This window comes from Amblyomma mixtum, chromosome 4, assembly GCF_055824585.1.
Source record: "Amblyomma mixtum isolate Tamu chromosome 4, ASM5582458v1, whole genome shotgun sequence".
NCBI lineage: Eukaryota > Metazoa > Arthropoda > Arachnida > Ixodida > Ixodidae > Amblyomma > Amblyomma mixtum.
In genome coordinates, this window is record NC_143015.1 from 137,875,950 (window position 1) to 137,901,465 (window position 25,516).

General features: G+C 48.7%; 1 protein-coding gene across 1 annotated transcript in view; it reads right to left on the minus strand.

Annotated features, from left to right (window-relative positions):
• Positions 1 to 1,834: 1,834 nt before the first annotated feature.
• LOC149348409 (chymotrypsin-elastase inhibitor ixodidin-like) overlaps positions 1,835 to 25,516 on the minus strand; it is a 60,180-nt gene continuing 36,498 nt past the window's right edge. Inside the window, exon 2 of the mRNA XM_089588092.1 lies at positions 1,835 to 2,684. Coding sequence (XP_089444218.1) covers positions 2,449 to 2,684 — 236 coding nt within the window. The 3' untranslated portion in view covers positions 1,835 to 2,448. The remainder of the gene's footprint in view (positions 2,685 to 25,516) is intronic.

A 25,516-nucleotide genomic window follows, 5' to 3' on the forward strand; every position in this document is an offset into this window, starting at 1 on the left:
GACCAACGCCGAGGTAACCTACTGCTCCGGTGAAGCGGTGGTCCCGGGTTCGAACCCCGGATCAGGACGAATTTTAAGCATGAAATGCTTTTAGCTCCCGTTGTCGGCAGTGTAATGACGTCACGCCGAGACCGAGAGCCATCATCCGGGCACTGAAATCCACTCATCCGGGCACTAAATTCCAGTCATCCGGGCACTGAAATCCACTCATCCGGGCTCTGAAACGAGAACATCCGGGCACCGTACGAGACTTAACGAGATTTAACGAGACTCTCTAAGCCCTCCTACGCGACCGGCATGCAAGCGCCGGTTGGTCTCCAAATGAGACAAAAAATAACTGCTGCCAGTGCCTTCTCAATGTTTATCAAGATATCAGTGGAGCTGTGGGTTTGATAATGCACGGAATTATAATTTTCGATTGCTAATAACGCGTGCAAAAAGCACATAAATGCCACGTTACGCTTCGTTGTCATACGTGATCCGGGGGAGAAGCGCTGCGTTCAAAGGGCAAGGCATCGCGCCGAACGGGTGGTGGCGTTCCTCCCTTCCTTTACGGTGCGGTTCGGGTGTCCACCGAGATGGCAGAGAATTACTGCGCCATTTACTTTCCTCAAAAAACCTTGCGTTCAAATGGCAAAGCATTGCGCTGAACGGGTGGGGGCGTTCCTCCCTTCCTGTACGGTGCGGTTCGGGTGTCCACCGAGATGACATTAGGCCCGTAAACATTTCATGCTTACTCTACTCTCGTTTACGGGAGAGGCAGAGATTTTTTCTTTAACTACGAAGTTCTCAGGTGCGCCCACCGAACGGTGTTCCGGAAGGTACTGTAGACCCGGAAGGTGCCTCCTCCGAGCACCCTTCGTTAGGTGCACCTCCGGGAACTTTCTGTGCCCGGAGGGTGCCAGGGAGTTGCCCCGATCCGCTGCGGTCCGATGCGGCACAGCACGCCAAGGGGCGCTGGGTATACTGCCCACCCATCTTAATTTTCCGGAAGCTCCCACCAACCTCCACCAGCTTAGCCGGTACGATCAGCGCCAAATTCTACGAACGCTTAGAAAGAGAGACCACGGGTTCTTCGCCGAAGGCGATGGATTTTGAACAGGTTAGTGCTAGGAAGTCTATGCAGTAATGAAAGCATAGGGAGCTGCTTCTTCGCCGAAGGCGGTGGGCTTTGAACAGACATCTCGGACGAAGTTCGTGCTGAGAAGGCTGTGCAGTAGTAAGAGCGTAGGGCGCTTGTTGTTTGCCGAAGGCGGCGGGCTTTGAACGGACATTTTGGACGAAGTACGTGCTAGGAAGGCTCTGCAGCAATGAAAGCATAGGGAGCTGCTTTCTTCGCCGAAGGCGGTGGGCTTTGAGCAGACATCTCGGACGAGGTTCGTGCTGAGAAGGCTGTGCAGTAGTAAGAGCGTACGGAGCTTTTTTCTTCCCCGAAGGCGGCGGGCTTTGAACGGACATTTTGGACGAACTTCGTGCTAGGAAGGCTCTGAAGCAATGAGAGCGTATGGAGCTTCTACGCCGAAGGCGGCGGATGTTAAGACATCTCAGACGAGGTTCGTGCTAGAAAATTCGTACAGCAAGGAGAGAATAGGGAGGCGTCAGCGTTAAGTAGCCATCGCCTCCGCGTCAGATTTACCACCAACGACGGCTGTTGCTGAACCTTTTAACTAAGTCGTAGCCTAGTTTCTCCGATATTTTTTTACAACACGGGAGGAGCCCTTTGGTTCATTGTTTGTGCACAACACTGTGAGCAGCTTTCATCGTACTGCTCCTTCATGCAACTGTTTTGATGACCCAGCCGTACAGAGCAGAAAGAAATAAAACCACTCTACAGTGACACAACAAGCATTTCTCATTTATTTGAGCCAGGAAAGATAATCGAGAAGTCTGCGATTTAGTCATCAAGTCGATTCGACAGGCTGCAGCACCGGGTGGTGGTATAACATGGTGCACGATCGAACTCCGCAGTATTGCATTCTGGCAACCCAACTGAAACGTTCCATACGAGTCGCTGGTATGGGATTGTGGGAATATGGAGTCCATAAGGTAAGGAAAATATATGGACATCTATATCCTATCGGTACGGAGTCCGTAAGTATCCCAAGTGATTTCTATACCATTTCTATACAGTTTACACCACGTCATATGGAGTCCGTAAGAGCCTGTACGTGCTTTCCATATAGTCCAAACGCCTCTATATGTTCCATACATATTCTATAAAATTCATATGGAAACATGTGGAATTATGAAACTCATTATATAGAAAACTTTTAATACAGATTTGGCCCATAGATACTTTTATTCTCCGGGCGTAAGAATCAGCTATTTACTAAGCCTCTTCCACTTCAGCGCATCTCTCCTACAACCCTCCAAGGAGAGTTCCAGGCAGAGTTTCGAAATAGTGTAATTTTTCCACCAAATTGAGCTTCAGTGAGTCGTGCAAGGTGCTTAGGCCTTTGTAACTGTCGGTCTTTCGCACTGCGAAAATGGCACGCAGATGCCGAGGCTGTTCCGATAGAGGCCGCGGACGCAGAAACACTGGTATGCGCAATCGCGCGAGCACTCGTCCGTCGGCTCCGGCTGGGCACAGGACAGCTCGCCGCACGATGTGCTCTCGCACTCCTTGAACACCTCTCCGGGTCCGCAGGACGGCAGGGAGTCTTCGCTGGCGCCGCCTCCACCCTCTGCGGATGTGAGGATAATACATTAATAGCAATCATCATCATCGTCAAATGAATTACATCAACTTCAGGACTAATTAATCCCGATTGAAAAACATTCATGAAGCAACAACCTCGTACGGTATTTAATACAGATGCCATACAATTGCCGCAGGAACATCATGCAAATGTTATTTATTCATAGAAAACTGTACATTTCTCATACACATGTCATTCAATATCATGCCATTTGACACTTGTACGACAAAGCCTGTATGAGGATATTGCATCATACAGCTTTTCTCAGTAGGCAAGGCATCTCTCAGTTACCTCTAGTTAGCCCTATTCAGCGCAAGTCGTAGCGAGCTCATTACAAACATTACCTTTCGCTGCCTCAGTACTATAGCCTACTTTCGGTAATTTGAACACGAAAGGAATTTAGCCGCCGCGGCGGCTCAGTGGTATGGTGCTCGGCTGCTGACCCGAAAGACGCGAGTTCGATCCCGGCCGCAGCGGTCGAATTTCGATGGCGGCGAAATTCTAGAGGCCCGTGTGCTGTGCGATGTCAGTGCATGTTAAAGAACCCCAGGTGGTCGAAATTTCCGGAGCCCTTCACTACGGCGTCATTCATAGCCGCCTAAGTAGCTTTCGGACGTTAAACCCCAATAAATCAAATCAAGCAATAACATCGCGCAGTTTTTAATAGATATCATACGATTATCATAGGAACATCATGCGCATGTCATTTATTCATAGAAAGCCTGTCATGCACATGTCATACAATATCAAGCACACTGTATGAATTTGTACGACAAAGCCTGTGTGAGGTTATTGCATCATACAGCTTTTCTTAGTAGGCAAGGCATTTGTGAATGATCTCTAGTTAGCCCTGTTCTGCGCAAGTCGCAGCGAGCTCGTTACATTGGTTTACTGGTTTACTGGGGTTTAACGTCTCATAGCAACTCAGGCTATGAGGGACGCTGTAGTGAAGGGCTCCTCCGGAAATTTCGACCACCCGGGGTTCTTTAAAGTGCACTGACATCGCATAGTACGCGGGCCTCTAGAATTTCAACTCCATCGAAATTCTGACGTCGCGGCCGGGATCGAACCCGCAACTTTCGGGCCAGCAGCCGAGCGCCGTAACCACTGAGCCACCACGACGGGGTACGAGCTCATTACAAACATCACTTTTCGCTGCTTTAGTACTATAGCCTACTTTCGCTAATTTGACCACGGAAGAAACTGAAATTTTTCTCATATCGGGCAAGTTCAAATTCAATAGAGCCTTTGTTTTTGAACGCCGGTTCGAATAAACCGGCAGAGCTGATTAAGCGAGATCGAACTAAAAAGCAATGTTACTGTCTTCTTCCTTAAAATATTACGTTAAGGAATACATCGTTTCTTTCTTTTTTTCATTTTCGCCTTCATTCGAACTGTACACTCCATATTCGTTCCAGAAGTTTTCCATTTCTACAGCTAGTTTTGCTCAAGATTTTTATCTGTATTCTGCCTGCGCTCAATGTTTTCATCATACATGTGTATTGCTCCTGCGCTGTTTTCGTTAAACCACAAGTTCCCAGCCGCTAATCTTCGGGAGAGCACTTACACATTTTCTACAAATGGTTTAAGACTACAACACTTAAGCAATAACTCTATACTCAAGCCAATTGCTTGATCTCTTCGCCTAGTTTTTTTTTGTCTACACACTCTAAAAACCAAATCTCTCAAAAAGAATAAACTGGCTGCTGTACTCTTTTTATTAGCTATTTACTCCACCTGCAGCGCCTAGGAGGGAAATGCGTCCTTGGACAGAGTACGGCCGGAAATATAACTGTCTGCGCATGCCCTCTAAGGTCGAAATGGCTAACGGTTGTATTATCTTTGCTGCTATAATGCGGCTGGGCTATGGCCACCCTTAACCAGTGTGTCTCGCAAAATACTGCTGTCACTCATTCCACAGAACGTAAGAAATCTCCTTTTCACCGACCGGAAAAGACTGGTATACCCGAGCAAAGGTTCTAAATAAGTACCATTCAGCGAAGCTACGCACTTGAGTGCATAAGTTTGAGAAAAGACGACCTCCAAGCTGCGCCAGTATGTAGGCGAAAAGGCTGTGATCTGTGTGTGTATGAAGCCTGCACCCCAGTGTCTCTGCTAGATCGAATTGGATAGGCACACCTCACGGCCGCCCTCCAGGCCCGGAAGATGTCACCTCCGCAGCACGCTCCGGTGATTAAGCCCACTGAAAAAAATTCATCTGCCGCCAACGAGCCTCCTCCCACCTACCTCCACATTCCAATGGGAAAGCGGTACTGCTAACGCAGATTTGTCGCATCACATCACGTGATCGCCTGTGAATTATTTTATGTGAAGCATACTAGCCGCACAACCGAGCTCTTCCTTGCTGCGCCGCGCGCGGCCGCGTAGCTACCACTTGACCTACATCGGCGCACCACGTGATATGACGTCGCAACAGCTGTGAAAGCTGGGGCTCAACTCGTGCGCTCGCTTGCGGACGCGCAGCCTCCACCGGCGGCCTAACTCCCGCTCCTTCCGCTAGGGGCGCTGATGTCACAAGAGCTGTGAAAGCTGGGGCTCAACTCGTGCGCTCGCTTGCGGACGCGCAGCCTCCACCGGCGGCCTAACTCCCGCTCCTTCCGCTAGGGGCGCTGACGTCACAACAGAAGGCGCAGTTATCTGAAGAGGAAATAGGCGAAAAATGGGAATCTTATCGACAAAAGAAACAGCAAGTTCAGGCCCTAGTCCAGGCTAAAATGAAGCAGTCCTCTGATAAATGGCTGGCTGAAGTTCGCGAGGCAAATAAAGGGTGCCAAGAAAATTCTGGAACCATATAAGCTGGTTCGGAAAAACAAATAAAAGAACGCAGGAACAGATTATAGATGCTGAGGGAAAATGTTTAGAGGGAGACGATGCTGTGAACTACATTACATCATTTATAGCTGCGTCTTTTAGCAACGATAATGGGGTAATCTTCCCAAGTGAGGCGGCAACACAGGACAGCACAATAGAGAACAGCTTAGAACTGACTAGCCTTAACTGGGAAAAGGCGGAAGCGAATATTCCTAAAACCACATCCGCAGGGATAGACGAAATTCCAATTAAGCTGATTAATGAACTTGGCCCAAGAAGCAAGGAAGCGCTGATAAAAGCATTGGAGACAGTCATAACAAATCAGCAAATTCCGCACAGCTGGAGACAGAGTAAAATGAATTTGATTTATAAAGGGAAAGGAGATAAGATGAACATCAAATCCTACCGTCCGATTACGATAACGTCTGTTATGTACAGGCTGGCAATGCAGGCGGTGAAATTAAAAATGCAGGCATGGGTAGAAGGTAATCGGATACTCGGAGAACTCCAGAATGGGTTCAGAAGGGGTAGGTGTTTAGATGATAGCCTATTCGTGCTTACCCAATGCATAGAAATAGCTAAGGCGGAAAACAGACCTCTGTTTTTAGCCTTTCTGGACATAAGCGGTGCATACGATAACGTGAACAGGGAACTCCTGTGGAGCATATTGAAAGATTTAGGTATCCGTCATGACGTAATTGATTTTCTACAGGAAATCTACCGAGATAATGAAGTTGAAATTACATGGGAAGGGAAAAAAAGTACCACAACTGTGGGGGTGCACAAAGGATTAAGGCAAGGTTGTCCTCTATCACCGCTGCTGTTCATGCTTTACGTGATAAATATGGAAAGAAGGCTAGAAGAAAGTAATCTAGGTTATAATCTGTCGTACAGATTAGGCGGAAATGTAGCTGAGCAGCGACTCCCTGGTTTAATGTATGCGGACGATATTGTACTGTTAGCAGATAGCCAGGAAGATTTACAAACTTTGGTTAATTGCTGTGGAGACGAAGGAGACGCTCTAGGATTCAGTTTTAGCGCAATTAAATCAGGTGTGATGGTTTTTAACGATACAACTGACCAGGTGCTTACAATACAAGGCCACGAAATAACCAAAGTGACTGCATACAAATACCTCGGGATATGGCTAAACGAAGGACAGATATACACGGAAAAGCACGAACAGGCTCTTAGGGCAAAATGACGAAGAGACGCCGGGATAATGAAACATAGGGCATTATGGGGGTACAACAAATATGAAGTACTAAGAGGTATTTGGAAAGGAATAATGGCGCCGGGACTTACTTTCGGCAATGCGGTTCTGTGCTTAAGGGCAGAAGTTCAGTCGAGATTAGACGTAAATCAGAGAGCTGTTGGAAGATTAGCACTAGGTGCCCACGGCTAAAACCACAAACGAGGCAGTACAAGGGGATATGGGCTGGGCATCGTTCGAAGCACGGGAAGCTAAGAGTAAAATACTATATGAAGAACGCCTGAGGAAATTGGACGATAACAGGTGGGCAGCTAAGGTATTTAAATATTTATACAGAAAGAGCGTTGACTCACAGTGGCGGAAAACAACTAGAAAACTAACCAGTAAGTATGCAGGTCATGAGGACGGAGAAAGAAAGAGCATTAAACGACAGGTTAAAAACGCGGAAGTTAAAAATTGGATGAATTCAATGGAAAAGAAACATAGTGTAGAACTATATCGATGCTGGAAAAGGCAGATCAGGAAAGAATTTTTCTATGATAACTCAAGAGGCAGTGCCCTACTTTTTGAAGCCAGGTCAGGGTGTCTTAGAACGCGCAGCTACAAAAAGAAATTTAACGAAGAAGATGACACATGTGCAGTGTGTGGCAGATCTGTGGAGACAATTCAACACCTCATAATCAAATGTGACGGTATCCATCCGGATGTCAATGCAGGCGCAATCACTCTTCCTGAAGCCCTAGGGTTTAAAGATAACAATGGTCATGTAAATAAATCTGCAGTGGAAGTCAGCAAAAAGCGATTGGAGGATTGGTGGCTGAAAAGCAGAGATGTGGCATAAGGTTAGAATTGTAGGAAACCGTAGGTAAATATGGTGGCGATTCTTAATGAGAATTGCCAACACAGTAAACAAAAAAAAACAAAAAAGAAGAAAAGCTGAGCATGGTGGCATTTGCCACCAGCCCGTTTCAAAGGTTGCGCTCCTATCCATCCATCCATGTGGAAGCTGGGGCTCAACTCGTGCGCTCGCTTGCGGACGCGCAGCCTCGCCGGCGGTATGCTTCGCATCCGAGGCTTAACCATAAGCTAAGCCAGGCCATTTTTTTTTTCTCTAAACTTTCTTAATAGCAGGATTACCTCCACCCCTGTAGAGTGTATCCTCTACTCTCTGGCATGCCGAACTGCAGTGATTCTGGGAAAGAGTCAAATTTGGGACACAAGTTTACTCCATCGAAAGGCGTTCGTAGTACTCCATTACGTTTAGGAGTGAATATGATATATGCCAGGCCGCACTGTAAACAGTAAGGAGTAAAAAGGGTCTAAGCTATCCTCTGTACTCCCTTTTATAGAAATGACTGCGCTAGAGGACGTCCAACTCCCTTTTTACACCCATATAGGCGTATTCGTGTTTAGAGCGTACGCTTCCCATGCCTTCGAGTCGAGTATGTCTCCCTAACATACCAACGCTAACCTGCAATACGGACGGCATGCACCGGCTAATTTCGTTTTCTCCTGTTGATATTAGCTGTAGGATATTACTAACTCACGGTTATTCTCCAATCCATGCTTCACTCTTTTTGTCTTTCAATGCGCTCTATCATTTTTCAATTTTCAATTTTGAAAAGCTGCCTGCCGCAGGCACTGTCTAGGTGTCCACTTTTTCTTACGTCACAGAATCCTGGTGACATCGAGTGGCATGGAAGCGCAAATTAGCGTATGCAATCATTGTATTGTTCCATCGTCTATATATAAGCTGAAAGACCTGCGCAGCCGGCAGAGGTTAATAAAATTATGGCGGGTTTACGAAAGCTGTCAGTAAACGCAGGCATAACTTTTTGTAAATTGCGTCGCACCCCAGTGGGCTTTCGCGTGTTCTCCGGTGTAAAAAAAATAAGTATTTGAGGCTGTAAGGTGCAGAAAGCAACTCTTTCTTAGAGATAACTTGGCGGGCACATTAGTAATTGTTCAGCTGTTTGCAGTGATCTCTCATCGATTTTGATTTGGTGGGGGTGGGTCGCTCGTTATTGGGGCTAGGGGTGTGGATGGGTGAAGGGGGAATTTGCAGAGTTGGTGTGGGGCAGCTAGGATTGAGGTAGCCCACGGCACCGGGGCAAAAGCCCGTATTCTTTGCTTTCCTACCAATTAAGGCGAAAGCCTTTAATGCCTCATACTGTCGTTAGCAGACGCATCTGCAGCAGTTTGACGTCGGCAGGAGTGTCGACAGACGCGTCGGCAGCCGTGTCGACAGACGCATCGGCAGATTTGTCCGCCTTTCGGCGTCACTGCTTAAAAAGAAACTGCGCCGAGGGTGCGAATCGAACCAGAGCCTCTGGCATTTGAAGAGGAGACGCTACCACTCCGCCACGAAGGCTCAAGGTTCCAGCATGAATAAAGGCGCATCTAGTGAATGCATACGTTTCATAAATAAAATAAAAGGAATAAAGTCAAGAAAAGGAAAATAAAAATAACAAAATAAGCAAATATAGAAAACTAAAATAGGATATGAACATAAAAATAAAAAACAACAGAAACAAGATAGCAGCAAAAATAAGAATATGAAAAATAAAAAAGTAAATAAAAACAAACAGTGCGCCAGGAAACTTTTCGCCTTGCAGCACTTTAGAGAGCCAAAGTGCCCCCTGAATTTCTTATTGCGCTACAGTGCCACAGAAGGTTGACAGCGAGTGTGGTAGCTCTTGTGATCATCGCTCCCGAAAGACGTGGGTTCGATCCCGGCCGCGGTGGTCGAATTCCGATGGGGGCGAAATTCTAGAGGCCCGTGTACTGTGCGATGCCAGTGCACGTTAAAAAAGATCTCTGCCTCTCCCATAACCGAGAGCAGAGTAAGCTTGAAATTTTTACGGGCATAACACGAAGCGTACCCGGACACGACGAGACACAGGCCTAAGAATGCATATGCAGCGCGTTCGAAACTGTCTAAAGTGCGTAGAGGCGAAAGCGTTTTCCGCACCACTTTGCCTATGTGACACTGGTGACGTCACCTTTGGATTACGTCACACCTAATTGATGACGAAGTAGACAAATTACAAATTAGTGACTAACTACTGATTAATGACTGAATACTAATTAACTGCTAATTAATGACGCTTAAGCTTCGCCTTTAGGAGTGGAACGCGACAGCGTGTTGTAGCGCATCCAGGCAGTCCACGGAACGCCACCACCCGCTCGGCGCGATGCCTTGCCCTTTGAACGCGACGCTTTTTGAGGAAAAGAAATGGCGCAGTAATTCTCTGTCATCTCGGTGGACACCCCGACCGCACCGTACAGGAAGGGAGGAACGCCACCACCCGTTCGGCGCGATGCCTTGCCCTTTGAACGCAAGGATTTTTGAGGAAAAGAAATGGCGCAGTAATTCTCTGTCATCTCGGCGGACACCCCGACCGCACCGTACAGGAAGGGAGGAACGCCACCACCCGTTCGGCGCGATGCCTTGCCCTTTGAACGCAAGGCTTTTTGAGGAAAAGAACTGGCGCAGTAATTCTCTGTCATCTCGGTGGACACCCCGACCGCACCGTACAGGAAGGGAGGAACGCCACCACCCGTTCGGCGCGAAGTTACCGGCGCTTGTATGCCGGTTCTGTAGGAGGGCTTAGAGAGTCGTTAAATTTCGTAAGGTGCCCGGATGTTCTCGTTTCAGTGCCAGGATGGGTGGAATTCAGTGCCCGGATGTTGGCTCTCGGTCTCGGCGTGACGTCACCACACTGCCGACAACGGGAGCTAAAAGCATTTCATGCTTAAAAATTGGCAGTGGCTTAGCTGTGGTTAAGCCTAGATATACAAGCGAAAAGGTTCAGTTATGCTCGGTTTGAAGTCATGGCGGTGGCAGTTCCAGCACAATGCAATGGGAGCACCACGATAACTGTGGAGGCGTTCGGCCGCCCACACACTGCCTGTACGGAGGCGGAGGAGCAGGAGACGCGCGTGTAGTGAATACAGTGCTGTCTTAGAAGGTTGCTTTAGAGACGTGTACTGTGGGGCTCATTCCTTTCGGGTGTACACCAAGGTATGAGAGACAGGCGTTTCCTTTCCTTAAAACCAATTTTCATTTCATTTCATTTTCCTTGAGGCCCTTACAGCGCAGTTCGGGTATCCACCGATATATGAGAGAGACAAGCCTCGTTTCCTTTCCTTAAAACCAATTTTCTTTTCATTTTCCTTCCCTTACTGTGCGGTTCGGGTGTCCACCGAGATATCAGAGTTTTCTGGCGCACTGTTTGTCCTTTATTTATTCTTTATTTCTGATATTCTATTTCTTTCATTTCTTTTTTTGTTCTCGTTTCTGCACTCATTTTTATTCTTTTTTTTATGACGGAGTCGGCGGCCACCTGCGCTGCGCGTGACGTCCTCGGTTTCGCGCATGCGCAGAAGTGGCAAATCTGGCCTCCGGCTCACGCGAAGCCCGGTGTTTACGAGCCTAGTGAAGCTTTTCGCTTCAAAACCTGAGGTGGTCGAATTTTCCGCATCCCTTCACTACAGTGCCTCTCATTAACCCATTAGTTCTATCGCGTGATGCCCTTAAGGCGGAGCGAAAGTGCCCCCACAAATTTTTTTCATCGGGGATATGGCAGATGACCATGTTGAACGCATTAATGACATAAGAGCAACCGCGGTGCCCCAGTGGTTATGGCGCTTCGCTGCTGACCCGAAAGACGTGTGTTCGGTCCCGGCCGCAGAGGCTGAAATGCTAGCGGTCCGTGTGATGTGGGATGTCAGTGCAAGAACCCCAAGTGGTCGAAATTATCTATCTTCTTTCACTCCCACCTTCCTCGCTTCCTTTGCGACGTGGTTCAGGTGTCCACCGAGATATCTTGGTGGACACAGAGATATGTGCAACAGATACTGCGTCATTTACTTTCCCTCAAAACCAATTTACCAATTACCCTCCACTGCGGCATCCCTCGTAGCCTCAGTCGTTTTAGGATGTTAAAGCTCATAAATCAAGCATTAATCGTATAATTAGTTTTAAAGATTGGCTGTGGTTCGACCAATGGCCATACCGAGTAGAATTGCGGAAGCAACGGGGCGGCAATCGCAGCGGCGGCGACATCTCAGGGGGCACTTTGACTGTCTAAAGTGCGTAGAGGCGAAAGCGTTTCCTGCACCACTTTGACTACCTCTTTGCCTCTTCACCAAACCACTTAAAAAAATTTAAAAAGTAAGAAAAAAACGAGAAAAGAACCAAAAAAAGGCTGCGCAAGGTGGCGGTTGCCACCAAACCACGTGACGTGACGTCACGTGGTTTGGTTACGTCAGTGATGTGACGTCACCAAACCACTTAAAAAATTTAAAAAATAAGAAAAGAAGGAAAAAAGAACCAAAAAAAAAGGCTGCGCATGGTGGCGGTTGCCACCGCCCCGTTTCAAAGGGGGCGCTCCTATCCATCCATCCATCCATCCATCCATCCATACGTCACGGAGGAAAAGCTGCTGAGAAAATCGAGTGCCGCCAAGCAATACCTCGCGCAAAAAGACCGCGCAATATGCAACGCATTCTTGGCTTAACCAAGCTAAGCCTGGGCATCTTTTTGTCTTTCAATGCGCTCTACCATTTTTCAATTTCCAATTTTGAAAAGCTCGCTGCCGCAGGCATTGTCTAGGTGTCCACTTTTTCACACCTCACAGAGTCCTGGTGACATCGAGTGGCATGGAAGCGCAAATTAGTGTATGCAATCAGTGTATTGTTCCATCGTCTAATATAAGCTGAAATACCTGCGTAGCCGGCAGAGGTTAATAAAATTATGGCGGGTTTACGAATGTCAGCAAATGCAGCCATAATTTTTTGTAAATTGCGCCGCATCCCAGTGGGCTTTCGCGTGTTCTCCGATGTTAAAGAATAAGTATTTGAGGTTGTAAGGTGTAGAAAGGAACTTTTTCTTGGAGACAGAACTTCATTTCTTGATTCCGCGGGCACATAAGTAGCCATTGAAATGATCTCCCATCGATTTTGATTTGGTGGGGGTGGGTCGTTCGTTGTTGGGGCTAGCGGTGTGGATGGGTGAAGGTGGAAGTTGCAGAGTTGGTGTGGGGCAGCTGGGGTTGATGTAGCCCACGGCACGGGGGCAAAAGCCCGTATTCTTTGCTTTCCTGCCTATATTGAGCTACAGTGCCACAGAAGGTTGACCGCGAGTGTAGTAGCTCTTGTGACCATCGCTCCCGAAAGACGTGGGTTCGACCCCGGCCGCGGTGGTCGAATTCCGATGGAGGCGAAATTCTAGAGGCCCGTGTACTGTGCGATGCCAGTGCACGTTAAAAAAAATCTCTGCCTCTCCCATAACCGAGAGTAGAGTAAGCTTGAAATGTTTACGGGCATGTTCTCGCTTCGGCGAGCGCGGCTTCGGCCGCTTTTTTTTGAGCAGCGTCCGATCCGGCGGACGCAGTTGTTGATGCGACGCGCGTCTTTTCTTTCATTTTCTCTTTCCTCTGATCTTTTAACTCTCCTCTATCTGCACGTGGCAGCGGTAGTGGCTTGGCACGAGCCAGTAGCAGGCCCGTGCAATTTCCTCTTCATCCTTCTCTCAGTCACAACAACAACAACAACAGCATAACACGAAGCGTACGCGGACGCGACGAGACTCAGGCGTGACAAGAATGCATATGGAGCGCGTTCGGAACTGTCTGAAGTGCCAGAGGCGAAAGCGTTTTCCGCACCACGTTGCCTATGTGACACTGGTGACGTCACCACTGGATCACGTCACACCTAATTGATGACGAAGTAATGACAAATTACTAATTAGTGTCTAACTACTGAATAACGACTGAATACTAATTAACTGCTAATTAATGACGCTTAAGCTTCGCCTTTAGGAGCGGAACACGACAGCGTGTTGTAGCGCTTCCAGGCAGTCCACGGAACGCCACCACCCGTTCGGCGCGATGCCTTGCCCTTTGAACGCGACGCTTTTTGAGGAAAAGAAATTACGCAGTAATTCTCTGCCATCTCGGTGGACACCCGAACCGCACCGTACAGGAAGGGAGGAACGCCACCACCCGTTCGGCGCGATGCCTTGCCCTTTGAACGCAAGGCTTTTTGAGGAAAAGAAATGGAGCAGTAATTCTCTGTCATCTCGGTGGACACCCGGACCGCACCGTACAGGAAGGGAGGAACGCCACCACTCGTTCGGCGCGATGCCTTGCCCTTTGAACGCAAGGCTTTTTGAGGAAAAGAAATGGCACAGTAATTCTCTGTCATCTCGGTGGACACCCGAACCGCACCGTACAGGAAGGGAGAAACGCCACCACACGTTCGGCGCGATGCCTTGCCCTTTGAACGCAAGGCTTTTTGAGGAAAAGAAATGGCGCAATAATTCTCTGTCATCTCGGTGGAGACCCGAACCGCACCGTACAGGAAGGGAGGAACGCCACCACTCGTTCGGCGCGATGCCTTGCCCTTTGAACGCAAGGCTTTTTGAGGAAAAGAAATTACGCAGTAATTCTCTGCCATCTCGGTGGACACCCGAACCGCACCGTACAGGAAGGGAGGAACGCCACCACCCGTTCGGCGCGAAGCTACCGGCGCTTGTATGCCGGTTCTGTAGGAGGGCTTTGAGAGTGGCGGTTAAATCTCGTAAGGTGCCCGGATGGGTGGAATTCAGTGCCCGGATGTTGGCTCTCGGTTCGGCGTGACGTCACCACACTGCCGACAACGGGAGCTAAAAGCATTTCATGCTTAAAAATTGGCAGTGGCTTAGCTGTGGTTAAGCCTGGATATACAAGCGAAAAGGTTCAGTTATGCTTGGGCCGCCGCGGTGGCTCAGCGGTTATGGTGCTCGGCTGCTGTCCCGAAAGACGCGGGTTCGATCCCGGCCGCGGCGGCTAGAATTTCTTTGGAGGAGAAATTCTAGAGGCCCGTGTGCTGTGCGATGTCAGTGCACGTTAAAGAACCCCAGGTGGTCGAAATTTCCGGAGCCCTCTACTACGGCGTCTCTCATAGCCTTAGTCCCTTTGGGACGTTAAACCCCATAAACCAAACCAATCAGTTATGCTTGGTTTGAAGTCATGGCGGTCGCAGTTCACGCACAATGCACTGGGAGCACCACGATAACTGTGGAGGCGTTCGGCCGCCCACACACTGCCTGCACGGAGGCGGAGGAGAAGGAGACGCGCGTGTAGTGAATACAGTGCTGTCTTAGAAGGTTGCTTTAGAGACATGTACTGTCGTGTTGATTCCTTTCGGGTGTACACCAAGGTATGAGAGACAGGCGTTTCCTTTCCTTAAAACCAATTTTAATTTAATTTCATTTTCCTTGAGGCCCTTGCAGCGCAGTTCGGGTATCCACCGATATATGAGAGAGACAATCCTCGTTTCCTTTCCTTAAAACCAATTTTCTTTTCATTTTCCTTCCCTTACTGTGCGGTTCGGGTGTCCACCGAGATATCAGAGTTTCCTGGCGCACTGTTTGTCTTTTATTTATTTTTTATTTCTGATATTTTATTTCTTTCAATTCTTTTTTTGTTCTCGTTTCTGTACTTATTTTTATTCTTTTTTAATACGGAGTCGACGGCTACCTGCGCTGCGCGTGACGTCCTCGGTTTCGCGCATGCGCAGAAATGCCTAATCTGGCCTCCGGCTCACGCGAAGCCCGGTGCTGACGAGCCTAGTGAAGCTTTTCGGATGCACTGCTACGCAAAACGTATAAGACAGCGCTCCGACTACCACGCAACACGTCTACAGAAAAACTCATGGCCCTGGGATTACACAACACCTTTGAGGAGCTACGAGAGGCGCAGCTTGAGTCGCAAAAATTCAGGCTGTTGCAAACAACGACAGGAAGAGCACTCCTGCAGAGGCTCGGATACCGCGAGCAGATGCGAGAAATCTCGAGGACGGCAACGATCCCCGACGAGCTTCGCAAGACCCTCAAGGTAGCGCCAATTCCAAAAAACATGGATCCCAACCTCCATCGAGGCAGAAGAGAAGCGAGGGCCGAATTCATCGAGAAAACATACGCTCCTCAAGCCATGACCGTGTATACAGACGCGTCTTGGAGAGAAGGAGATACCAAAATCGCTGTAGCGGCGGTGGTCGATTCGTCTTTACGCGAAATGACCAGCGCGTCTCTCCGAGGCTGCACAGCTGCAGAGTCCGAGGAAGTAGCCGTTGCTCTAGCGGCGGCGGAGGGCTATAGAACCGGGCGGTCACTAACAATACTTACGGACTCTCAAACAGCCTGCCGAAATTACATGAATGGCAGGATAGGTCGTCACGCGCTCCGTATAGTCCTCGCAGCGAGTGACAGAATTAAAAACCGGGAAGAACAAAACGACAAGATCCGACACAAAATTGTGTGGGTACCGGGGCACACGGGGGTGCCAGGGAACCGAGAGGCCGACAAGATAGCTCGAGGATACATTACTTTCCGAGCTTCCGACGAGACCGCGGAACTCGCGCCAGCACCCAGGGAATACTCGGCCATACTACAAAACTATAGAGGCAGAAGAATGCGATATCCCCCACCGCACAAATCTCTCAGCAGAGAGGAAGCTGTCACTTGGAGACAATTACAAACAGGCTCTTTCCCAAACCTACATATACTGAACAAAATGCACCCTACGATATACACGAACAAATGTCCCTGGTGCGACGAAAAACCTACACTATACCACATCACATGGGCCTGCCAAAACATAGGCGTGGTCCCCAAAATACAAAACCCGAGTGCGGAGCAGTGGGAGACTCTGCTGTCCAGCGACCGCTGCGAAGACCAACAAGGTCTGGTACAGCGAGCTCAACGGGCGGCAGTGGCCAGCGGAGCCCTGGACTGAGGGCAACCGACCACTGATTAGAGGCGGACGACTTCGACAGAGAAGGCTCCTGGGGGTAGAACCAAGACGTCTCTGAAGATGCCCCCAAACCGCAGGAAAAACCATTAGTGTAAATAAAGTTTTCCCTTCCCTTCCCTTCGTTTCAAAACCTGAGGTGGTCGAATTTTCCGGAGATCTTCACTACGGCGTCTCTCATTAACCCATTAGCTCTATCAAGTCATGGCCTTAAGGCGGAGCGTAAGTGCCCTCGCCAATTTTTTTCATCAGGGATGGAAGATGACCATGTTGAACGCATTAATGATATAAGAGCAACCGCGGTGCCCCAGTGGTTATGGCGCTCGGCTGCTGACCCGGAAGACATGTGTTCGATCCCGGCCGCAGAGTCCGAAATGCTAGCGGTCCGTGCAATGTGCAATGTCAGTGCAAGAACCCCAGGGGGTCGAAATTATCTATATTCTTCCACTCCAACCTTACTCCCTTCCCTTACGGCGTGGTTCAGGTGTCCACCGAGATATGCGAGACAGATACTGCGTCATTTACTTTCCCTCAACACCAGTTTACCAATTACCCTCCACTACGGGCTCCCTCGTAGCCTCAGTAGTTTTGGGACGTTAAAGCTCATGAATCAAGCATTAATCATATCATTATTTTTAAAGATTGGCTGTAGTTCGACCAATGGCCATCCCGAATAGAATTGCGGAAGCAACGGCGCGGCAATCGCAGCGGCGGTGGCATATAAGGGGGCACATTGACTGTCTAAAGTGCGTAGAGGCGAAAGCGTTTCCTGGACCACTTTGACTGCCTCTGTGGCACTGGTGACGTAACCACTGAAGTCACACATAATTAGGCACTAATTACTAAGTAATGACAAATTGTTAACTAATGGCTAATAACTGATGAATGATATATTAATTAACTGTTAATTAACGACGCTCAAGTTTCGCCTTTGGGAGTGGAACGCGACAGCGTGTTGTAGCGCTGCTAGGGCGTCCACAGAACGCCACCACCCGTTCGGCGCGATGCCTTGCCCTTTCAACGCAACGCTTTTTGAGGAAATTAAATGGCGCAGGAATTCTCTGTCATCTCGGTGGACACCTTAACCACCCCGTACAGGAAGAGCGGAAGTCGGAGTGAAAGAAGAAAGAGGGGCCGCAATGAAGAAAATGAAAATTGTATTTGAGGAAAGCAATTTACGCATAACTGTCTCACATATCTCGGTGGACACCCGTCATCAGTTTGTAGGGGAAGGGAGGAAGTGGGAGTGAAAGAAGAGAAAGAGAGGCCGTTATGAAGAAAATGAAAATTGTATTTCAGGAAAGGAAATTACGCAGTAACTGTCTCACACTCGCTCCTCGCGCATGCGCAGTTGGGGCTCTCCGGGGCTCCGCCGAATCGCTCACATCTAGCGTAGTGTTGCTTCCGCAGTAATACAGGGACCAAAGAATGAACTCATGTCCGAAAGCTTAAAGTTATTAATGCGAAACCATTAGATGTCTCATCTACCCGAAAACCCAATGTCGCTGAAAAAGTGTCAGGTTAAAAAACTCGCTATTAGTGGACATGATGTGACGTCATCGAAGGCGGGAAAATACGATATGTTAACAAGTAACAGTCAGTACGAGTGCTTACTACTGCACCAACTACAAAGGAATAGACTAGAATTTGAATAGAATTGCAATGGAGTTAAGATAGAATTTAAATAGAATTGGAAAGGAGTTGGAATAGAATTTGAATGCTTTCGCATTATTCGTACGTAAGTTGCAGTGGTTACTGCGCTCGGCTGCTGACCCGAAAGACACGGGTTCGATCCCGGCCGCGGCGTTCGAATTTCGATGGAAGCGAAATTCTAGAGGCTCGTGTACTGTGCGATGTCAGTGCACGTTAAAGAACCCCAGGTGGCCGAAATTTCCGGAGCCCTTCACTACGGCGTCTCCCATAGCCGCCTGAGTAGCTTTCGGACGTTAAACCCCAATAAATCAAATCAAGCAATAACATCGCGCAGTTTTTAATAGATATCATATCATACGATTATGATAGGAACATCATGCGCATGTCATTTATTCACAGAAAGCCTGTCATGCACATGTCATACATTATCATGCACACTGTATGAATTTGTACGACAAAGCCTGTGTGAGGTTATTGCATCATACAGCTTTTCTTAGTAGGCAAGGCATTTGTGAATGATCTCTAGTCAGCCATGTTTTGCGCAAGTCGCAGCGAGCTCATTACATTGGTTTACTGGTTTATTGGGGTTTAACGTCTCAAAGCAACTCAGGCTATGAGGGACGCTGTAGTGAAGGGCTCCGGAAATTTCGACCACCCGGGGTTCTTTAAAGTGCACTGACATCGCACAGTACGCGGGTCTCTAGAATTTCAACTCCATCGAAATTCGGACGTCGCGGCCGGGATCGAACCCGCAACTTTCGGGCCAGCAGCCGAGCGCTGTAACCACTGAGCCACCACGACGGGGTACGAGCTCATTACAAACATCACTTTTCGCTGCGTTAGTGCTATAGCCTACTTTCGCTAATTTGAACACGGAAGAAACTGAAAGTTTTCTCATATCGGGCAAGTTCAAATTCAATAGAGCCTTTGTTTTTGAACGCCGGTTCGAATAAACCGGCAGAGCTGATTAAGCGAGATCGAACTAAAAAGCAATGTTACTGTCTTTTACCTTAAACTGTTAGGTTAAGGAATACATCGTTTCTTTCTTTTTTGCATTTTCGCCTTATTAAGAACTGCACACTCCATATTCGTTCCAGAAGTTTTCCCTTTCTACAGCTAGTTTTGCTCGAGATTTTTATCTGTATTCTGCCTGCGCTCAATGTTTTCATCATACATGTGTATTGCTCCTGCGCTGTTTTCGTTAAACCATAACTTCCCAGCCGCTCATCTTCGGGAGAGCACTTACACATTTTCTACAAATGGTTTAAACTACAACAATTAAGCAATAACTCTATACTCAAGTAAACTGTTTTATCCCCTCGCCTAGTTTTCTTTTTTGTCTACGCACTCTAAAAACTAAATCTCTCAAAATGAGTAAACTGCATGGCTGCTGTACTCTTTTTATTAGCTATTTACTCCACCTACAGCGCCTAGGGAGTGAAATTCGTCCTTGGACTGAGTACGGCCGGAAATATAACTGACTGCGCACGTCCTCTGCGGTCGAAATGGCTAACGATTGTGTTGTCTTTACTTGTATAACGCAGCTAAACTATGGTCACCTCTGACCAGTGTATCTCGCAAAATACTGCTGTCACTCATTCCACAGAACGTAAGAAATCTCCTTTTCACCGACCGGAAAAGACTGGTATACCCGAGCAAAGGTTCTAAATAAGTACCATTCAGCGAAGCTATGCACTTGAGTGCATAAGTTTGAGAAAAGAGGACCTCCAAGCTGCGCCAGTATGTAGGCGAAAAGGTTGTGATCTGTGCGTGTATGAAGCCTCCACCCCAGTGTCTCTGCTAGATCGAATTGGATAGGCACACCTCACGGCCGCCCTCCAGGCCCGGAAGATGTCACCTCCGCATCACGCTCCGATGATTAAGCCCACTGACAACAATTAATCTCCCACCAACGAACCTCCTTCCAACTACCTCCACATTCCCATAAGAAAGCGGTACTGCTAACGCAGATTTGTCGCATCACATCACGTGATCGCCTGTGAATTATTTTTTTCTCTAAACTTTCTTAATAGCAGGATTGCCTCCACCCCTGTAGAGTGTATCCTCTACTCTCTAGCATGCCGAAATGCAGTGATTCCGGGAAAGAGTCAAATTTGGGACACAAGTTTAGACCATCCAAAGGCGTTCGTAGCACTCCATTACTGCTAGGAGTGAATACAGGGTGTTTCACCTAAGACTTTCTGCAATTTTTAAAAATAAGCTATTTGAATTAGATGCGCGCTTTTTCTGGCATAGCATTGTCAGTGGTGTAGTACATCATAATGCAGCTAAGACGTGCTAACTAGCAGGCTTGTTAACCAATGTTTAATAGTTAACTTTTAAACTATTACCGTTGGGCTCCTTAATTATTGAGAGGCATGTAGCCCACCGCAAGTAATGTCCATATCCGTTTTTAGAATTTCGAGAACGCGATTATCCTCGGCGCTGTGGCCCAACAAATTTTGGCTATTTCGACGAGTTAGGTTCACTGGAGAGGTTGCTTTGCCTGCAAGCTTCTCAAACCGCATGTATTTTGGCGCGATGTAGGCGAAATTTGTTGGGCCACAGCGCCGAGGATAATCGCGTTCTCGAAATTTCAAAAACGGATATGGACATTACTTACGGTGGGCTACATGCCTCTCAATAATTAAGGAGCCCAACGGTAATAGTTTAAAAGTTAACTATTAAATATTGGTTAACAAGCCTGATAGTTAGCACGTCTTAGTTGAATTATGATGTACTACACCACTGACAATGCTATGCTAGAAAAAGCGCGCATCTAATTCAAATAGCTTATTTTAAAAATTGCAGAAAGTCTTAGGTGAAACACCCTGTATATGTCACTCCCTAACATATATGTCAGGCTGCACTCTAAACACACAAGAGCAGAAAGGGAGTGAGTTCTCCTCTAGTACACTCCCTTTTTTAGTAAGGAGTGCCCTAGAGGACGTCTAACTCCCTTTTTACACCCATATAGGCGTATTCGTGTTTAGAGTGTACGCTTCCCATGCCTTCGAGTCGAGTATGTCTCCCTAACATACTAACGCTAACCTGCAATACGCACGGCATGCACCGGCTAATTTCGTTTTCTCCTGTTGATTTCAGCTGTAGGATATTACTAACGGTTATTCTCCAATCCACTCTTGTCTCTTTTGTCTTTCAATGCGCTATGTCATTTTTCAATTTCCAATTTTGAAAAGCTCGCTGCCGCAGGCATTGTCTAGGTGTCCACTTTTTCACATGTCACAGAATCCTGGTGACATCGAGTGGCATGGAAACGCAAATTAGTGTATGCAATCATTGTATTGTTCCATCGTCTAATATAAGCTGAAAGACCTGCGTGGCCGGCAGAGGTCAATAAAATTATGGCGGGTTTACGAATGCTGTCAGCAAATGCAGGCATAATTTTTTGTAAATTGCGCCGCACCCCAGTGGGCTTTCGCGTGTTCTCCGATGTTAAAGAATAAGTATTTGAGGTTGTAAGGTGTAGAAAGGAACTTTTTCTTGGAAACAGAACTTCATTTCTTGATTCCGCGGGCACATAAGTAGCCATTGAAATGATCTCCCATCGATTTTGATTTGGTGGGGGTGGGTCGTTCGTTGTTGGGGCTAGCGGTGTGGATGGGTGGAGGTGGAAGTTGCAGAGTTGGTGTGGGGCAGCTAGGGTTGATGTAGCCCACGGCACGGGGGCAAAAGCCCGTATTCTTTGCTTTCCTGCCTATATTGAGCTACAGTGCCACAGAAGGTTGACCGCGAGTGTAGTAGCTCTTGTGACCATCGCTCCCGAAAGACGTGGGTTCGACCCCGGCCGCGGTGGTCGAATTCCGATGGAGGCAAAATTCTAGAGGCCCGTGTACTGTGCGATGCCAGTGCACGTTAAAAAAGATCTCTGCCTCTCCCATAACCGAGAGTAGAGTAAGCTTGAAATGTTTACGGGCATAACACGAAGCGTACGCGGACGCGACGAGACTCAGGCGTGACAAGAATGCATATGCAGCGCGTTCGGAACTGTCTAAAGTGCGTAGAGGTGAAAGCGTTTTCCGCACCACGTTGCCTATGTGACACTGGTGACGTCACCACTGGATCACATCACACCTAATTGATGACGAAGTAATGACAAATTACTAATTAGTGGCTAACTACTGATTAATGACTGAATACTAATTAACTGCTAATTAATGACGCTTAAGCTTCGTCTTTAGGAGTGGAACACGACAGCGTGTTGTAGCGCTTCCAGGCAGTCCACGGAACGCCACCACCCGTTCGGCGCGATGCCTTGCCCTTAGAACGCAACGCTTTTTGAGGAAAAGAAATTACGCAGTAATTCTCTGCCATCTCGGTAGACTCCCGAACCGCACCGTACAGGAAGGGAGGAACGCCACCACTCGTTCATCGCGATGCCTTGCACTTTGAACGCAAGGCTTTTTGAGGAAAAGAAATGGCGCAGTAATTCTCTGTCATCTCGGTGGACACCCGAACCGCACCGTACAGGAAGGGAGGAACGCCACCACCCGTTCGGCGCGATGCCTTGCCCTTTGAACGCAAGGCTTTTTGAGGAAAAGAAATGGAGCAGTAATTCTCTGTCATCTCGGTGGACACCCCGACCGCACCGTACAGGAAGGGAGGAACGCCACCACCCGTTCGGCGCGATGCCTTGCCCTTTGAACGCAAGGCTTTTTGAGGAAAAGAAATGGCGCAGTAATTCTCTGTCATCTCGGTGGACACCCGAACCGCACCGTACAGGAAGGGAGGAACGCCACCACCCGTTCGGCGCGATGCCTTGCCCTTTGAACGCAAGGCTTTTTGAGGAAAAGAAATGGCGCAGTAATTCTCTGTCATCTCGGTGGACACCCGGACCGCACCGTACAGGAAGGGAGGAACGCCACCACCCGTTCGGCGCGAAGCTACCGGCGCTTGTATGCCGGTTCTGTAGGAGGGCTTAGAGAGTGTCGTTAAATCTCGTAAGGTGCCCGGATGGGTGGAAGTCAGTGCCTGGATGTTGGCTCTCGGTCTCGGCGTGACGTCACCACACTGCCGACAACGGGAGCTAAAAGCATTTCATGCTTAAAAATTGGCAGTGGCTTAGCTGTGGTTAAGCCTGGATATACAAGCGAAAAGGTTCAGTTATGCTTGGGCCGCCGCGGTGGCTCAGCGGTTATGGTGCTCGGCTGCTGTCCCGAAAGACGCGGGTTCGATCCCGGCCGCGGCGGCTAGAATTTCTTTGGAGGAGAAATTCTAGAGGCCCGTGTGCTGCGCGATGTCAGTGCACGTTAAAGAACCCCAGGTGGTCGAAATGTCCGGAGCCCTCCACTACGGCGTCTCTCATAGCCTTAGTCGCTTTGGGACGTTAAACCCCATAAACCAAACCAATCAGTTACGCTTGGTTTGAAGTCATGGCGGTCGCAGTTCACGCAGAATGCACTGGGAGCACCACGATACCTGTGGAGGCGTTCGGCCGCCCACACACTGCCTGCATAGAGGCGGAGGAGAAGGAGATGCGCGTGTAGTGAATACAGTGCTGCCTTAGAAGGTTGCTTTAAAGACATGTACTGTGGTGTTGATTCCTCTCGGGTGTACACCAAGGTATGAGAGACAGGCGTTTCCTTTCCTTAAAACCAATTTTCATTTCATTTCATTCCTCGAGGCCCTTACGGCTCAGTTCGGGTATCCACCGAGATATGAGAGAGACAGGCGGCGTTTCCTTTCGTTAAAACCAATTTTCTTTTCATTTTCCTTCCCTTGGTGTACGGTTCGGGTGTCCACCGAGATATAAGTGTTTCCTGGCGCACTGTTTGTCTTTTATTTATTTTTTATTTCTGATATTTTATTTCTTTCATTTCTTTTTTTGTTCTCGTTTCTGTACTTATTTTTATTCTTTTTTATTACGGAGTCGGCGGCTACCTGCGCTGCGCGTGACGTCCTCGGTTTCGCGCATGCGCAGAAGTGCCTAATCTGGCCTCCGGCTCAAGCGAAGCCCGGTGCTGACGAGCCTAGTGAAGCTTTTCGGATGCCCTGCTACGCAAAGCGTATAAGACAGCGCTCCGACTACCACGCAACACGTCTACAGAAAAACTCATGGCCCTGGGATTACACAACACCTTTGAGGAGCTACGAGAGGCGCAGCTTGAGTCGCAAAAACTCAGGCTGTTGCAAACAACGACAGGAAGAGCGCTCCTGCAGAGGCTCGGATACCGCGAGCCGATGCGAGAAATGTCGAGGACGGCAACGATCCCCGACGAGCTTCGCAAGACCCTCAAGGTAGCGCCAATTCCAAAAAACATGGATCCCAACCTCCATCGAGGCAGAAGAGAAGCGAGGGCCGAATTCATCGAGAAAACATACGCTCCTCAAGCCACGACCGTGTATACAGACGCGTCTTGGAGAGGAGGAGATACCAAAATCGCTGTAGCGGCGGTGGTCGATTCGTCTTTACGCGAAATGACCAGCGCGTCTCTCCGAGGCTGCACAGCTGCAGAGTCCGAAGAAGTAGCCGTTGCTCTAGCGGTGGCGGAGGGCTATAGAACCGGGCGGTCACTAACAATACTTACGGACTCTCAAACAGCCTGCCGCAATTACGTGAATGGCAGGATAGGTCGTCACGCGCTCCGTATACTCCTCGCAGCGAGTGACAGAATTAAAAACCGGGAAGAACAAAACGAAAAGATCCGACACAAAATTGTGTGGGTACCGGGCCACACGGGGGTGCCAGGGAACCGAGAGGCCGACAGGATAGCTCGAGGATACATTACTTTCCGAGCTTCCGAGAGAGAGAGAGAGAGAGAGAGAGAGAGAAAACTTTATTTACAGAGGAATTCGGGGCACGCCCCAGGGTCCCCGCACGACCCCACTGCACTCAAGTGTTTATGTTCCGAAGGTCCATAACACTGGCAGCACGGCCGGTGGCGATGGTCTGCACGGCCGGGTCCTCCGAGCGCAGCAGGGTCTCCCAGTCCTCCCAGGTCTTGAGGTTCTCTAGGTCCCGCGGGGGAGGGTCCGCCGGGCAGAGGGAAATGATGTGGAGGGAAGAGGCGAAGGGTTCTGGGCATAGAGTGCATGCCGGAGTGGGGAAGGAGGGATGATAATGGGCTAGGGTAAGGGGTGAAGGGAGTGTGTGTGTCTGCAGTCTGCGCCAGAGTGTTGCGTGTTTGTTATCTAGGGAGGGGTGGGGCGGGGGGTAGAGCTGGCGTAAGGCTCTGTGCGCCTGGGTCAGCTCACTGAATGAGTGCATGCGGTCCTTCGTGAATCCCCGATCAGAGGCCACCTGAGCCCGGTTTAAAGAACCTCGGGCTAAAAGGTTGGCGGCCTCGTCTCCGGGATTCCCG